The sequence below is a fragment of the Meles meles genome, chromosome 10, assembly GCF_922984935.1.
Source record: "Meles meles chromosome 10, mMelMel3.1 paternal haplotype, whole genome shotgun sequence".
NCBI classification, from domain to species: domain Eukaryota; kingdom Metazoa; phylum Chordata; class Mammalia; order Carnivora; family Mustelidae; genus Meles; species Meles meles.
The window spans coordinates 91774820-91791979 of record NC_060075.1 but is presented as its reverse complement, the minus strand read 5'-3'; the positions used below and the strand labels follow the sequence as shown (position 1 = coordinate 91791979).

Below are 17160 nucleotides of genomic sequence, written 5' to 3'. Positions count from 1 at the left end.
GGGAATCTTTCCTAATGAAATAAGCAGAAAATTGGACAGCGATGGAATCACCAGAAGACTCATTGCATCTCATACTAATCATAGCCAAAAAACTTGGAAGCAGCAGTGGGGAAAATAGTGAAGTAAACTGGGGGGCTTCTGTACGGTGTGATATTTTGTTGCCTTTGTAAATGACAATAGCATGAGGAAATGCTTATGCTGGTGTTTAAAAAAAAACAAACCCACAGGATGTGAGTAGTATCTTGATTGTGCAGGAAAAAATGGCATCAAGAAAAACAAAATCTGGAAGGAAATACTCCACGAAGTTCACTGTAGTGATTCCGGGTAGAGTGATTACAAGAATAATTTTGGAAATTACCCCCTATCTTTTATAACATTCTTGTGATTTCCTTGTAATTTGTGAGAGGGGGTCCACTGACCCCAAATTATGTTTATGAGCTATATATATGCATATTTGCATATATAACATCAGTTTCTGGAAGCCTGGCCTTTATCTGCTCGTTAGGAAATCATATTTGTCGATTTCCTCTCCCTTGTGTAGATTCTGTCCTTTTTCTTTTTCTTTCCATCTGCACTGGACTCAGGATTCGGTGATCTCCTCACCTTTCACTGGTGAAAATACTTGCTTTATGCTGTTTGGACGTAGCTAGTCCTTTGAAGAGCTTGACTCACGGAGTTTCTGACGGGCTGAACTCAGGGAAAATGTAGAGGCTGGCCAGATATTTGCCAAAACTCTTACTGCCAGAGTACTTTCAAGGAGGAAAATCAGCTTCTTAGTTATTTGCTCCTGTTTCCTCTTGGACGACGGCTGCTTGCTCGGGGCAGAAACTGCTCTGATCTGGAGTTGGGTGTTTACGACCTCAGTGACCGGCAGCCTGGGTTTTAGCTCAGAACATTCATGCTCGTTCCTCTTGAAGTCTTTCTGCTTGCATGGCACGAAAGAGCATTTGGTGGAACGAGCAAGACGCGCCATAACTTGTTTCTTGTTGAGTCTGTTGTGTAACGACAGGAACCGACCTTCAGACGTTAAATCTTCTCTTGTGCAGCCAGAGCACTGGGGCTTAAGCAACGACTTGGATGGATGTCGACCTTGTGACTGTGACCTTGGAGGGGCCTTAAACAATAGGTGAGTGAAGCCACACGTACTCTTGTTTGCGCTCGGTCCCCTCAGAGAACTGTCCCAAACCCTGGGAGCAGCATGACAGCCAGTGTCTCTGCAGAAGAGGTGCAAAGCATAGGCACCTTTAGTTTACCTGGGGTCTTCATGTTTTCAAAGATCTAGTCATTCCAAGAGTTTGCTTTGAAGACTTGAAGTATGTTTCTGTTTCTTGGTTTTTGATAGTGTTGGACTTTATGGTATTTTTTAAATTATGGAAACAACATATGCCCATTTAAAAAAAAAAATCCTGGGTGTCTGAGTAGCTCAGACGGCTAAGCGTCTGCTTTGGGCTGAGGTCGTGATCCTGGGGTCCTGGGATCGAGTCCTGCAACAGGCTCCCTGCTCAGTGGGGAGTCTGCTTCTCCTTCTGTCCCCTTCCCCCTGCTCATGTGCGCTCTCTCTCTCTCTCTCTGTCAAATAAATATATTTTTAAAAAATCCCAGTGGGTAAGACAGGTAGCTTGCCCTTTCTCCCCCCAGGATCCACGGTTACAAGTATCACCGTTAGCAGCTTCTCAAGTTCTAGAAATTAATTATAGCGCTCAGAATACCTACTGGAAATTATAATTCCTTTCCTCTTATTTTTAAGTAACATGTTAGGTTTAAAAAAAAAACAAAAAAACAGACAAGTACAAACACAAAAAAGCCCATGATTTCCCACTTGACTTTACTGGCAATTTTGGAAACACAAAGTCCTGCATGCGCACTATTCCGCGGCTTGCTTGCTTAGCCGGGGATCGTTTCTCATGTCAACGTGTATCCACGGGCCCCTTTCTCTTTGATAGCATGTGTTTGTCGACCTCTCTCTCTCTCTCTCTTTTTTTTTTTTTGATATCCCATTGTGTGGAAGTGCCACAATTTATTTCCTATTTTTCGTGTAGATGAGGCTCCCAGGATGGAACCGCTGAGTCAAATACATGCACACTTTTGATTTTTATAGAGGTTTCCATTATTCTCCGGGCAGATGGTGCTAGTTAATTTTCCTACCACCTGGTTACCAAAGCACCTTCCTGTCTGACCCCACCAGCGGTGGGTAAACACGTTTTGTTTTTCACCAGTCTCAAAGGTGGAAAGTGAGGGGCGCCTGGCTGGCTCAGTCAGTGGAGTGTGTGACTCTTGATCTCAGACTCATGAGTCTGAGCCCCAGGCTGGGTGGAGTCTACTCAAAGAAATAAGTTACTAAAATAAATAAATAAATACATAAATAAATAATAGGGGCACTTGGGTGGCTCAGTTGGTTAGGTATCTGCCTTCAGCTCAGGTCATGATCCTGGGGTCCTGGGATTGAGCCTCACTTTGGGGTCCCTGCTCAGTGAGGAGTTTGCTTCTCCCTCTTCTCTCCCCCACCCCCGATCATGTGCACGCGCGCTTGCTCTCAAATAAATAAATAAATAAATCTTTAAAAAAAAAGTTGGAAAATAAACTCCCATTTTGATTTATGTTAAGAATCTTTTCATTTTCTTCTTCTTTCTGGTTTTTATTTTCTTTTTCAATTCCAAGTCTATTGGTGAAAATTGCATGTAGTCGTTTTTCATTATTGAAACACGTTGGTGTCTCTTGAAGAGATGAGACGTGAGGCTCTACCAGAGATCAATCCCGATACACATTTGGCAAAGATGTTAGGTTTGTGGGAGTGAAATTAACCACCCCTGAGTCAAAGAGCGTTTCGGTCTCTGTTTGTAACTGGGTCAGACTGCGAACATCTGGTAGAGAGTGTAAGTGACTGCTGAGGGGATAGGCAGATGTTTCCTTGTGGCCTGACTCTCCCCTGAGACAGCAAGCTGAATTCATCAAGCAGGATCCATGTACTAAAAAAACCCCGACTCTCCCAAGATCATTTCCCAACACCGTACAGTCTGCTGGGAAGGAACAGGAATTAGGCAGCAAGAACGTCTTCTCTGGCCTCCGTATTTGGGTTTGTTCCATTCCGGATGCTGCAGTACTCGGTACAGCGTGTAGATCTGGAACTCCAGGGTGAATTTCTGTTCTTAGAAAACTTTCAGAGGGGAGGAAGCGAGGACAATTCCATAAAAGCAGGGAAGACAAACTGCTGTCTGTTTCTGGAATCCCTTCTCCTTATTTCCTTTGTGGCTCCCGAGCACCTGCTGCTTCCTTCAGTCATTGTTTACTCCATGCAAAACCGGCATCATTCCTAAAATCCTAGAGTAGATGAAAGGGGCATACACGGTTCTCATGTCGTGAGTTTAGGAGTGTCTTACATACCTTTACTGTAAGTGGATTCTGTTCCTCACACCCCTTCCTGTTTCCCTATTCCGCACGTGCTTCCTGTCTTTAGATCCGCCAACACAGAGCCCCTGGGCTGTCCCTCAAGTCTCCTGCAAGAACTTACAGAAATCAGAGTGTGCTAATCAAGAGGGTTTGTGAAGTGAAACATTTTAGTGAAGATTTTACAGGGAATTTGATCTTCCTAGCATGACTGATGAGATGCCCAATCTTTTGGCATCACTGATGGGGAAAAGAAAGATCCTTAACAGAATTCTCTAGTGCCGTGACTCTGCAGGGTTTGGTAGTGATCTTATTCAGTTTTCCCCCACAAGGACCTTCTCTAGGAGTCCCATAGCATAATAGAGGTTCTAACCAAGGCTTCAAGCCCTGAGTCTCCTAGGAGAAGGCTTGGTGCTCAGTGGGCACTTAGGAGAGACTTGCTGAATGACTGATTCCCTGCAGCCATGCCCAGATATCTTCTACCTGATGATATTCCTTTGCTCTGCCTCGGGTACATAGTAGGTATGGAGGAAATGTTGATCAAGTAGAAGAATTGGAGAAACAGAAGATCTCTACGATGTAAAAACAAAACACGTACTCTGAATGGGACCAGCATTCTCTAGCTGTGATCCCAGACAATCCTTAAGTACTTTGGCCAGAGACAGAATTTAATGTCAGAACCATGTAAAGTGGAAGAAGTTTGAGAACGTTTTGTATAATGAGCTGAATGGCTTTTTGTAGAATAAGACTTCAGTAATCCCGGATCTATTATGTTGACAGGTAATCTGAATTTTCGAATATTTTTTAGAAAGTAAGCCCTAATTTAAATAATGTGACTTACACCAGGCTCCTGAAGCTTTGCCTAGTAGGTAACCTACTTGAATAAATCAATTAAAATGGTTGTGAGATACTCATAAATGTTTGAAAACTATAAACAAGTTTATAGCATCCTTCAAAATTACTGCATCCATTAAATTTAGAACTCTGGAGTCTGGCTGGAAGCCTACCACCTATCGAAGTCTCCTATTTTCTGGACTGAAGTCCCCAAGCCCCCTCGAGGTTTCAACAGCCCTTTCCTTCTGCATCTCTTTTAGGACTTACTTCATTCTGCTCTGTATTATCCCTGTTAGTCTCTTAAAAGGTCTCTGGACAGGGATTGTGTCTTACTTGTTTTTGCATTTCTGTTCATGTTCAGCCATGTGGCCTTGTAGGTGCTCAGTTAATGAAATTTATTATACTTGGGAACCAGAGCAGAAGTTACTCCGTATTTTCGTCAGTGCCTCAAACGGTAATGGCATCTTGCCCGTTGTTAATTCCTGGGATGGCTGGGTAGAGAGAGATGCATAGGACACATTTATGAAGGTATTCTGTTTGGTTGTAGGCTTGGGAGGGAAGCTGTCCTGGCAAAACGGATGATGCGGACTGCTGATGACTGTGGAATCAGCGTTTATTTGTGATCAGAGTTAGGGAAGAGATACCAGTGTTTGACCAGGGTGTAGTTCTCATGAATGATTGTTTTTTCCCCTTTTTTTGGTACCATTGTCTTAATGATAGAGAAACGTTGAAACTATATAGTATTTTCTCTGCTTATCACTATTTAAATAAAATAGAACTTCCCCTCCAACAGAATTTGTGTAAGTGGCGAATTTCTACGTTTATGAGAAATCTGTGTTCCTCATAATCTTGGCCTTCACCCATTGAGAAAAAAAATAGGGCTTGTATTAGTTTCCTATTGCTGGCAGAGTAAGTTACCTCCATTGGCTGGCCTAAAGCAGCATAAGGTTCTTATCTCACAGTTCGGTATGTCAGACACGGCCAGTCTCACTGGAATAAAATCAAGATGCTGGCAGGGCTGGTGTTTCTGTCTGAAGGCCCTCGGGGAGAATCTCTTTCCTGCTCATGGGAGTCATTGGCAGAACTTGCAGAATTCAGTTTCTTCTTCTTCTTTTTTTTTTTTTTTTAAGATTTTTATTTATTTGTCAGAGAGACGGAGAGAGAGAGCATGTGCACATGCACAAGTGGGGGGAGGGGCAGAGGGAGAAGCAGGGCTCCCTGCTGAGCAAGGAACCCAGTGTAGGACTCGATCCCAGCACCCTGAGATCATGACCTGAGCTGAAGCAGACGCTTAACCCACTGAGCCACCCAGGTGTCCGGAGAATTCAGTTTCTTTTGGTTGTAGGATGAGGTTCCTGATATCCTGGCTGTCAGCTAGGGGCCTTTCCCTGCTTCTAAAGGCTGCCCACATCCCTTGACTCATAGCTTTCATGTTCAAAGCCAACCACAATGGGTCAAATCCTCCTCAAGACTCATCTCTGCCCTACTTCTCTGCCTGTCTTTTCTACTTTGAAGACATCATGAGATTAGACTAAGCAGCCCTGGATAATCTCCCCACCTCAAGGTCCTGAACCTCAGTCCCATCAGCAAAGCCTCTGGTCCTGTATGAAGTGACGTATCCACAGATCTAGGGGGCAAGGATGGGGACATCTTTGGGGGCCATTATTCTGCCTGCCCCAGAGTCTGACTTATTGTGTCTTACGTCATTGTTCTACCTTTCGGATCCAGCACTTGGAATCTGTATCTAGTTACAGGGAAATTTGGTGGTATGGGGGCCGGGGCGGGGAACCTATGAACCTGTCAAGGGTACCATTTCTACTTGAACACAGGAAAGATAATTACGTGTAATCTTTTCTCTCTAGGGAGGGAGTAGGATTTGAGCTTCATTTTTTAAAAGCTGAGAGAAGTCTGGGAGGTGGGATGGGGAGGCAGAAGGGCCTTCCAGCGGGGATGAGGGAGACGGGTGAAGGCCCAGAGATGGAGTGAGTGTGGCACATGGTCAAGACCTGGTCTGACTGTGACCAGCTCCACTCACAGTCCCCCAGGACCCTTCTCTGAGCCTGTCATTCCTGTCCTCTCTCTGCCTGTCTTCTGCCACCCTGGGAGCGTGGCTTCTCTGACCGCTCCTCAGTCCCCCAGGGAGGTGAACAGTGGTTCCCCGGCAGCCCAGGAACTCCGCTGGGGGCTCTGTTTCGGCACTCGCTGCATTTGGCTCTGTTGTCGTGGTTGGGTTGCTTGACCGTTTATGTCCCCAGTTAGATGGTAAGCTCTCGGGGGCAGGGACTATTTCCCCCCATTTTTCTTCCCCCATATCCTTTCAAAATAACGGAGTTACCAAAGAAGGAAGGATTGATTCAGAGGAAAATGGACACCGGACTAAAATGTGAGCGTGCTGACCGCAGGAGGCACAGCGTCTGCTCGGTCAGTATTCGCAAGGGACGGCGACGAGCGCTGTGGCTCATGGGAAGGCAAAGGGCGGCAGCAGAAAGCGCCGCTGTGGTTTGCAGAGGGCGGGTTGTCGAGGCTGCTGGCAACCAGGCAGAGGCATCACGACTTGACAAACGCAGAGAAGAAATAGTTGTGGGTTCTGATGAGAGGCCCACAGCAGCACTGTACTGGCGGGAGGGACGGGGCCGCGGGGAGAGGAGCGTGAGAGGCCTGCACTGCCACGTGGGAGGCCGCCGGAGAGACAGGCACGGCGCGACACGCTGGACTGTGACAGCGGCCGGGACAGCGAGAGGACGCTGCTGAGGGCAGAGACATCGTGAAGTAAGACGTGGGTATCGAGGAGAAAGGACAGGGAAGGTCACGGCTCGGCCCAAATCAGAACTTTACATCTGACAAATAGCAGAGCTGAGGGAATGTCAGCATGAGGGGCGACAAGCAGCTGGGGATGGAGGCGAGGCGGAGAGGACAGGCGGGCCAGCCAGAGGAATGGCCCCTTTGTGGCTGGACGCGCACCGGCAGGGCCGGCAGGGTCAGGGCCGGAGCTTCGGTGCCCAGGGCCAGGGGAAGCCATAGGAACACGTTGGCTCGCAGGCGTCCAGGAGGAGGCGGGCCTGTCGGAGACCCTCCTTCCAGCTGTGGACACCGAGCGGCCTGCGATGGCCAGCACAGGTGTTACGGGAGCTCCTCTCGCGTGACTGGGTTCTCGGGAGTTGTCTCACCTTCAGAATTCAGAATCGGGCGTCGTGTGTCGTCGGCACCGTCCCTTCCCTTGCGTGCTGTCTGCTGATGCCATGTGGACAGTCTGCTTGTTTTCTTCTTCGGTGGTTGCTGTTCGTACACGTGTGTTCCCTCGGGAAGCGTCTGCTGGGGAGGAAAGGAGGATTTTCTCTTGTCCGTTGGACGGGATGTCTGATGCCTGAGCTTTGGAAAATGGCTTTTGTGGGTGGACTGTGCCCCAAGAGGGCTGGGCCCACTTGCAGCGAGGTTTCTCCTCTGGGAACTGGCTCTGGGGTGTGAAGCGCTCGTAGTCCTGTGTGGCAGGAGCCATTCACGTGATCCGCGGGAGGAAGACTTGGCTGGGGTTGTGGGAGGGTTTTGGGGGGGGGGGATCATTGGTAATAAACCTTGGAGCGTTCTGTCTTCCCAAGGGTTGTAACTTGCCTCGGAGACTTGGTTCAAATGGGCTTTGGGATGAGGAAAAAGTATGAACGCTGGGAATGGATTTAATGCAACAATTCCAAACCCCGTCTTGACTTGAAAGAAGTAAGAATGGCTGCATACGATTTGGTTTTACCTTGGACTCACGGAAAAAGAGACATAGCCTGAGAGGAAAATGAGTACGTTAAGTCTATCCAGAGGCCTTTATCACCTGAAACCATGTGTTTAATTAAAAAAAAAGTTTTACCTTTTGCATGAAACCCCCGTTTTTCTTTTTTTTAAATCTTTTTTATTCAGAATGCGTATCCTTCACGCATTTGTTCATTCAGCCGGTGTTTGAGTGCGCTCTGTGCGCTGGGCCAGGCCCCACGAGGGTGTGAAGGGCACAACTGAGGTGAGGGAGGCACAGTCCGAACTTTGAAGCAATTTGCTGTCTAACGGCGGGTCAGACGGGTCTGTCAGTGGTTACACAATGAGAGAGAGCGATAAATGTCTTAACAATACAGATAAAGAGTAGCGGAGCCCTCAGAAGGCACCACTCGAGGGTAGCAGGAACTAAAGGCAACTCCACGGGAGGGCTGAACGCTGGGCCGGGCTTTGAAAGGCCAGCAGGGTTTGAAACACGACCCCTCGGCTTCCACGAGCAGCTAGTATGTGACAGGTTGCGTGTTGTAACCACAGCGTTCCTCCTGCACAGAGGTGGTGGCGCGAAGGAGAAGGGGGCTCGTTCTGTGGCGTGGAGAGTGATGGTCAGGAGAGGCCACCGCGGAGTCCTTTGTGAGACGAGTCTCGAAAGGACAGGTGGCTCTTCGCTGAGTGAATGGGGGACAAGGGTATTCAAGGCCGCAGGAATGACACAAGCCAAGGGAAGGGTCCACAGTCCCCCTGTGCATTGGAGAAACCATAACGGTTCCACATGGTTGGAAAAGTGAGGGGAGAAGGGGAGTTAGAAAGGTGGAGGAGGGCCAGACTGTGGAAGCCTGGTGCACCGGCTTGAGGCCAGGAAGTAATGGAGCTGGTGCATCTTAGGAAGGTCATTAGGGCAGCTTGCTGTGTGGGCGGTGGTGGTCCAGTTGTAGAGTTGGAACACCAGCCACAAGGACACTGACGAGAAGGCTGTAGCCGATTTTACTGTGAATACGAGAATGAAGAAAGGTATGGCACAGCCCGTGGAAAGTGGGAGGAGAAACCCTACAGGCCAGGCTGTGAAGTCACAGAACTGGGTTCCTGCTTAGATAAGAAAGACTCCAGAGAAATAACTTCTAGGTTTCTGACTTGGTCGACTTACTGGCTGACAGGCTTCTGTCAGCAGAGAACAGGGGCAGGGATCGGTCGGTTGCCCTTTGAGATCTGTCTTTAACGTCAGACACTGCTAAGTTGGCACCGATCTTCTAGAAGTTGGACCTTTGGGTCTGAGGCCCAAGAATGAGATTGCAGTTGGAGATCAGGCAAAAGATACAAAAGAGCAAAGCAAGAACGTTGGTGGCATCCACAGAAAAACCTCAGTATGGTGGGGATGGAGCATAGTGAAGAAAGACAAGCAAGACGAAACCAAAAAGACCAGGTCACAGAGAGCTTTCAGCTCTAGACTTTGCGATTAATTCAGAGGCAAGAGTTTCTTTTTTCCCCTGTATTTGTTTTACTGAGAAAATAAGAAAACCCTACATGAATATTTCAGCCATTTGATGTTTAGGAGAAAATGCAGAACTGTGTCAGGTGGCTTCACTTGAGCCTGGTGGCCCCACTGACTTGGTTTGCTGCCCCTCCCCCCACCCAGCTGCTCGGCGGAGTCAGGCCAGTGCGCGTGCCGCCCCCACGTCATCGGGCGCCAGTGCAACGAGGTGGAGTCTGGGTACTACTTTACCACCTTGGACCACTACATCTATGAAGCAGAAGAAGCCAACTTCGGGCCTGTAAGTAGGGGGGTGCTGGGCGGATGGGAGAAGCTGGGTTCGGTGGGAGGGGGCAGTCATAGTGCAAGTGTTTTAAAGAGTCCATTTATGAAGCATTTTTATAGCTCTTGACAGGATGGGGACCGTGCCTTTTTGAGAACAGTCCTATTTAAAGCTGAGTAAATCTGTAACTCACAAAGAGACTTTGAAAGGTTCACTGATGAGGCTTTCAGTGGGTTTTGGGGGGGGGGGGGTGCTTATTTCTCATTCTTCCACTCCTCCACTTGTTCTCCAAAGTTATTGTTGATGTCGTAGGGTAAATACTCAGATGGGAGTTTTCCATCGCTGTGTAAGCAGCCATCCCAAAATGTCGTGGCTTCAAAGGTACCCACCACCGCACGTCAGCGGGGTGGCCGAAGCAGCTGGAGGTGGGCTGGGCATTTTCCTCCACATACCGCCCCCAGCCTCAGGCCCTCCAAGTAGCCACCCTGAGCTCCCTCACAGCGCAGCGTCTGGCTTCCAAGAAGGAGGCAAGAGAAACCACCAGGTCTCTTAAAGCCTGGGCTCTAGAGTTTCAGAAGGTCATTTTCTCACGTTCTGTTGGTCAGAAGTCGCAAGGCCAGACCAGATCTGAGGGCAGGATAATAAACCTCCTGAAGGGTAGATCCAAACGCCCATACATACAGGGAATGAAGGACTTGGTCTTTGGAGGTGACTGATCACAGTGGTTATCCGCGATCCTGTGAGCAAGCTCAAAGGTGTGCCTGAGTTACCTGAAATTGGTCAATCTTCGATCTCCCTGACAATCAGAATCAGCTCCTCAGTAGGGAGCCCTTGAGATTGTCTGATGTTTCTTCAGTTGTACTTGGAGTTTAAAATGAACACAGTGAGGGGGTAAGCATATCCACCAGATACTGGACTAGCCTTGCAGAAAATCTGGGATGTAGCTCGTCATTCCTCGGCTTGCTTACAAAGCATTTGGGACGTTCTCTCTCCTTTCTTTATGCTCATTCGTGGCTCTATCCTAGAAGGTGTCTCCCAAGCCTTTGAGTCCCGTCTCCAAGGTCGCAAGACTACCCCAACCACAACACCAAAAAATAACCTATTTCCTCTTTATGCCTCAAAAACTTGTACCCTCTGCCGAGTAAATGCGACTGCAAAAAATAGGTAGAATGACTATAGTTTCGACCTTTGGGTGACTTCAGATTTCTTTCACTGTTACATTCCTGGAAAGCCATTTTCCCTTGTCCTCAGGGGGTCAGCATAGTGGAGCGGCAGTATATCCAGGACCGGATTCCTTCCTGGACTGGAGCAGGCTTCGTCCGAGTACCCGAAGGGGCTTATTTGGAGTTTTTCATTGACAACATACCATATTCCATGGAGTATGACATCATAATTCGCTACGAACCACAGGTAAACCTTCCTGGGGACTAGCAGGGATGGTAGAAATCTCTTCTAACAATGGATGCAGTTTTTGTGAGATTTGTAGTTTGCATTAGACTAGAGGAGCCTCTCTGACTTTCTATTCCACATGGAAGCGAAAAAGGACATTTTTCTCAAATTCAGTTTCATAAGCCTTTAGTGATCCCTCATGAGGCTCTCAGCCTTGCCGAGACCTGAGGAGGTGAGGAGAACATGTCAGACGCTCTGCTTGACCTCACGCCTGCACGGCCCCAGGCTCAGATGAGCGCTCCACCTTTCATAAAAGGCTGAAGGTGGAAAGGGCAAAGGCAGAGATGCGGACAGTCCTGCCTCTTACACCAACCCCAGCTGCGCCAGATGCTGCCAAAATGTCCCATAAAGAATGATTTCTAAGCCTGAGAACAGAGATGGAATTTTGACACCAAAGGAAGTGAGGAACGGCGTGAGCAGGGGAAGAGGGTTTTGAGAGTGCATCCTCTGGTTGGATAAGGGCATCGTTGGAGATGCTGTTGGAAAGAATGCTGGGATCAACACACGAGCCTGGACGCTGTATTACAGGGTTTGGGGCAGGGGATCCTTCTGATCGGAGCTATGTTGCCTGATGGCCAGAGAGGGCCCTGGGAAAGGCAAGGAGAGCAGGGAGGCTGTTAGGTGTCCAAGTGAGGCAAGATTAAGGCTGGAGCGGAGACCAGAGCAGAGGAAATGGGAAAGAGGGAAGGGAAATGCAAATGAGTGTTTTTCATTTAAACTTGGCAAATGATCGGTTGGGAGAGGTCCTTATACACAGACAGGCAGCAGCGGGCCAGTGTGGATGTTCCTTTGATGGCGTGTCTCTTACTCTAGCTCCCCGACCGCTGGGAAAAAGCTGTCATCACGGTGCAGCGACCTGGAAAGATCCCAGCCAGCAGCCGATGTGGTAACACTATTCCCGATGATGACAACCAGGTGGTGTCCTTGTCGCCCGGCTCGAGGTCAGTGTGACGCTCGGTTGCAGCTCATGGAACGAATGGGCAGATTATTATATTTTTTCTGGTCCCTTGCCTTGCAAGTCGTCCCGTTAGCATTTCAGAGCTGGAGCCGAGCAGGGACCATTGCCTTTCTACTTTTGCTGTGATCTGCATAGACCTTTGACGGAGGGATGGATTGATTGGATACCTAAATGTTGACTTTGCGTTGGTGTTTTTCCCTCTCGTTTGGGGGCAGGTATGTCGTCCTTCCACGCCCCGTGTGCTTTGAGAAGGGTGTAAACTACACGGTGAGGTTGGAACTGCCCCAGTACACGTCTTCTGATAGTGATGTGGAGAGTCCCTACACGCTCATCGATTCTGTAAGTGCAAGGTCATTTCTGAAGTGAAGGTGATGGGGGAAGGCATGGGCGGAGAGTGTTCATCTGCTTCCCCAGAGGGTTTTATGGAGGGGGGAAAAACATGGACAAGTTAGGCACGATCATTTTCTCTTGCCTCGAAAAAAACAACTACAATACCTTCTGAAAGGATTTACTCAAGCGATTTGTTTGTGGAAGGAAAAAAAAAATCTTTAAAATGGTCTTCCAAAAGCCACCAGACAATGTAAGGTGTATCTAAATGTTTTCTGGCAAGAATATCTAAGAGTGGAAAGGTTTTCATTGTAACCAGTGAGTCCGATGTTTTTCTTTCCCAGAGTCAAAGTAGCACTTGGGGCTTTGATGCGTTGACTCGTTGTAGTTGACGACACGGGCCCCCCCCACCCGCATAAGAGCTCTTTGCTGTTCTTGATCCTTCACAGCTTGTTCTCATGCCGTTCTGTAAATCACTGGACATCTTCACCGTGGGAGGCTCAGGGGATGGGCTGGTCACCAACAGCGCCTGGGAAACCTTTCAGAGATACAGATGTCTGGAGAACAGCAGAAGCGTTGTGAAAACACCAATGACCGACGTATGCAGAAACATAATCTTCAGCATTTCTGCCCTGTTACACCAGACAGGCCTGGGTAGGTGTCCCCAACCCTCCTTTCTTGGGGCCAAGAGTACTTGGCATCACGAGGTACGTGGGAAGGCATGCCCTGTGGCTCTGTGCGAGACCAGTGGTGACCACAGTTTGCCTTTTTCATGTTTAAAGAATATTTTAGTGATAGAGCACCACTGAAAATGTAGTCACATAGGGGAAGGGAAGGAAAAATAAGATGGAACCAGGGAGGGTGGCTCCTAACTGTAGGAAACAGAGGGTTGCTGGAAGGGAGGGGGCTGGGAGAATGGGGTAACTGGGTGATGGGCATTAAAGAGGGCACGTGATGTGGGGAGCCCTGGGTGTTTTATGAGACTGATGAATCACCGACCTGTACCTCTGAAACTAATAATACAGTATGTGCTAATTACATTGAATTTAAATAAGAAAAACTTTTTTAAATGCAATCACAACAGTGACTAAGGGGCAAAGCCAGGAAGATGCAGTATTTCCGTAGGCAGGTGGGAAGTTGGGATAGAATCGGGGAGCATCATATACAACTGAAATTTGCTTTTCTCATTGAAAGATCAGACCCCTCCCAAATGTCCCTGGGCTTTTGTCTAAGGTCCTGTGCAAGTTGAACTTTGAAGGCAAGGGTAGAAAATCTTAATGACCTCCTTCGGAGAGAAGCCGCTTTAATCTGCCAACTCCCATCTCCTGTTGCTTCTTCCCACCCATCATAGGGATGCTATTTATTTATTTATTTATTTATTAAATTTAAATTCAATTAATTAACATATAATTGGTTTCAGAGGTAGGTCTGTGATTCATCAGCCTTATACCCAGTGTTCATTATATCACGTGCTCTCCTAATGTCCATCACCCAGTTATCCCATCCACCTAACCCCCTCCCCTCCAACAACCCTCAGTTTTTTGCATATTAAACAACCCTTTTTTTTTGCATATTGTCTTTTTAATGGTACAGATTTTATTTACAAGTCATTGTATGAGAAGTATTTTTTTAATTTTTTTATAAACATATAATGTATTATTAGCCCCAAGGGTACAGGTCTGTGAATCGCCAGGTTTACACACTTCACAGCACTCATCATAGCACATACCCTCCCCAATGTCCATAACCCCCTCCCCCTCTCCCTACTCCCCCTTCCCTTGTTTCCTATTCTTAAGAGTCTCTTATAATTAATCTCCCTTTCTGGTTTCGTCTTGTTTTATTTTTTTTCTCTCTCCCTCTATGATCCTTTGTTTTGTTTTATAAATTCCAAATATCAGTGAGATCATGTGATAATTGTCTTTCTCTTGATTATTCCACTCAGCATAATACCCTCTAGTTCCAGCCACATCATTGGAAATGGCAAGATTTCATTTTTTGATGGCTGCATAGTATTCTATTTTGTGTATGTATACCACATCTTTATCCTTTCATCTATTGGTGGACATCTGGGCTCTTTCCATAGTTTGGCTATTGTGGACATTGCTGCTATAAACATTGGGGTGCACGTGCCCCTTTGGATCATTACATTTGTATCTTTAGGGTAAATACCCAGTAGTGCAATTGCTGGGTCGTAGGGTAGTTCTATTTTCAACTCTTTGAGGAACCTCCATGCTGTTTTCCAGAGTGGCTGCACCGCCTTGCACTCCCACCAACAGTGTAGGAGGGTTCCCTTTCTTGGCATCCTTGCCAACATCTGTTGTTTCCTGACTTGTTAATTTTAGCCATTCTGACCGGTCTGAGGTGGTATCTCATTGTAGTTTTGATTTGTATTTCCCTGATACGAGTGATGTTGAGCACTTTTTCATGTGCCGTTGGCCATCTGGATGTCTTCTTTGGAGAAATGTCTGTTCATGTCTTCTGCCCATTTCTTGATTGGATTATTTGTTCTTTAGGTGTTGAGTTTGATAAGTTCTTTTTAGATTTTGGATACTAGCCCTTTATCTGATATGTCATTTGCCAATATCTTCTCCCATCCTGTCAGTTGTCTTTCGGTTTTGTTGACTGGTTCCTTTGATGTGCAGAAGCTTTTTATCTTGATGAAATTCCAACAGTTCATTTTTGCTCTTGCTTCCCTTGCCTTTGGAGACATGTCTAGCAAGAATTTGCTGTGGCAGAGGCCATAGAGGTTGCTGCCTGTGTTCTCCTCTAGGATTTTGATGGATTCCTGTCTCACATTTAGGTCTTTCATCCATTTTGAGTCTATTTTCCTGTGTGGTGTAAGGAAATGGTCCAGTTTCATTCTTCTGCACGTGGCTGTCCAGTTCTCCCAACACCATTTTTTGAAGAGACTGTCTTTTTTCCATTGGACATTCTTTCCTGCTTTGTTGAAGATTAGTTGACGATAGTGTTAAGGGTCCATTTCTGGGCTCTCTATTCTGTTCCATTGATCTATGTGTCTGTCTTTGTGCCAGTACCATGCTGTCTTGATGATGACAGCTTTGTAATAGAGCTTGAAGTCTGGAATTGTGATGCCACCAACTTTGGCTTTCTTTGTCAACAATCCTTTGACTATTCGGGGTCTTTTCTGGTTCCATACAAATTGTAAGATTATTTGTTCCAGCTCTGTGAAAAGTGTCGATGGTGTTTTGATAGGGATTGCATTGAATGTGTAGATTGCTCTGGCCAGCACAGACACTTTAACAATATTTGTTCTTCCAATCCATGAGCATGGAACATTTTCCCCTTTCTTTGTGGGGATGACATTATGTTAAACAGGAATTCCGAATGAGCCAAGGCAGTGAAGAGGGACGATCCGGGTGAGCCCGAGGAAAGGGGCAGTCCGGTTCAGAGCCCATGTGACTCCCGGCGTTCCATTCTCTCCCGGGCTCGGCTGCTCTGTGTCACCGGTTCTGGCCTCTCTCTCCCTGCAGCTTGTGAATGCGACCCCCAGGGCTCGTTGAGCTCCGTCTGCGACCCCAGCGGAGGCCAGTGCCAGTGCCGGCCGAACGTGGCTGGAAGAACCTGTGACAGATGCGCTCCTGGCACCTTTGGCTTTGGCCCCAGTGGCTGCAAACGTAGGTTGATCAGAACCATCACGTGTTCACTGGAGTGAATTGAGAAACACCCGTGGGTTCCGTGGCTTCGGGAGGTGGGGTGTCGCCCCACAAGCGATCACCCAAGCCCTGGATCTTCTGATCTGGGAACCGGGGTGCTTCTCTCTGGGGTGCATTTTCACTGAAGGAGTTTCTCAAGGTGGTTCCATGGTTGCCTCTTTTTCAGCTTGTGAGTGTCACCTGCAAGGATCCATCTACGCCTTCTGCCACCCCCGTCACTGGCCAGTGCCGGTGTTTCCAGGGCGTGTACGCTCGGCAGTGTGACCGGTGCCTGCCCGGGTACTGGGGTTTCCCGAGCTGCCAGCCCTGCCAGTGTAACGGCCATGCCGAGGACTGCGACGCAGTGACGGGGGCCTGCCTGGGCTGCCAGGACTACACCACGGGGCACAACTGTGAAAGGTACGTGCTCGCGGCCGCTCGAAAGCAAAGAGGAGACGGTTTGGGGGCTGAGCCGACAGCATCTTAGACAAATGCCAGGTAGACTCTCTGCCAAATTCTAGAAGGTTTGTTCATTTCTGATCCCCTCTGTATTTCCTAGGAACTCATTCCTTTCTCCAGCATGCCTTTAGTTGCTACCTTCTGTGTGCCAACCGCCGTTTGGTGCTGGGGGTACGGCGGAGAACAAACGTGAGCTGCCTCCCCTTGGAGAGCCATTCTGGAGGTCAGCCTAGATCTGGACAGAAGTCCTCGGTCTCAGCAGATTCTCACCGAGGATGAGCGTTCTGAAGTGTGAACGCCTCCTTTGGGTCAAAGTAGAAACCAGGTCCAAACAGAATTAGGCATTTCAGACCGCTTTGTTTTTTGAGACACTTTAATTCTGCTCCAGCTTCCAGGAGGGCACGTGAAATGTGAGAAAGGAGACCTGTTCTCCAGTTAGCAGGTTAATTGAGTAATTATTATGGATATAGAGCACACTGCACTAGATACAGCAAAAGAGAACCTAGAATATGCCCCAAATAACATTACGGTCAAGCTCAGTAGCTAACAATCCACGTGATGAAATTACATGCTGACTTACACTGTTCATTACTGA

At 47.7% G+C, this 17160-nt stretch overlaps 1 protein-coding gene across 1 annotated transcript in view; it reads left to right on the top strand.

The window, feature by feature from the left end:
- LAMB1 (laminin subunit beta 1) overlaps positions 1 to 17160 on the top strand; it is a 67081-nt gene that overhangs the window by 22711 nt on the left and 27210 nt on the right. Inside the window, 9 exon segments of the mRNA XM_046020877.1 lie at positions 1047 to 1126; positions 9602 to 9737; positions 10971 to 11129; positions 11982 to 12109; positions 12342 to 12465; positions 12903 to 13107; positions 15945 to 16088; positions 16294 to 16337; positions 16339 to 16526. Coding sequence (XP_045876833.1) covers positions 1047 to 1126; positions 9602 to 9737; positions 10971 to 11129; positions 11982 to 12109; positions 12342 to 12465; positions 12903 to 13107; positions 15945 to 16088; positions 16294 to 16337; positions 16339 to 16526 — 1208 coding nt within the window.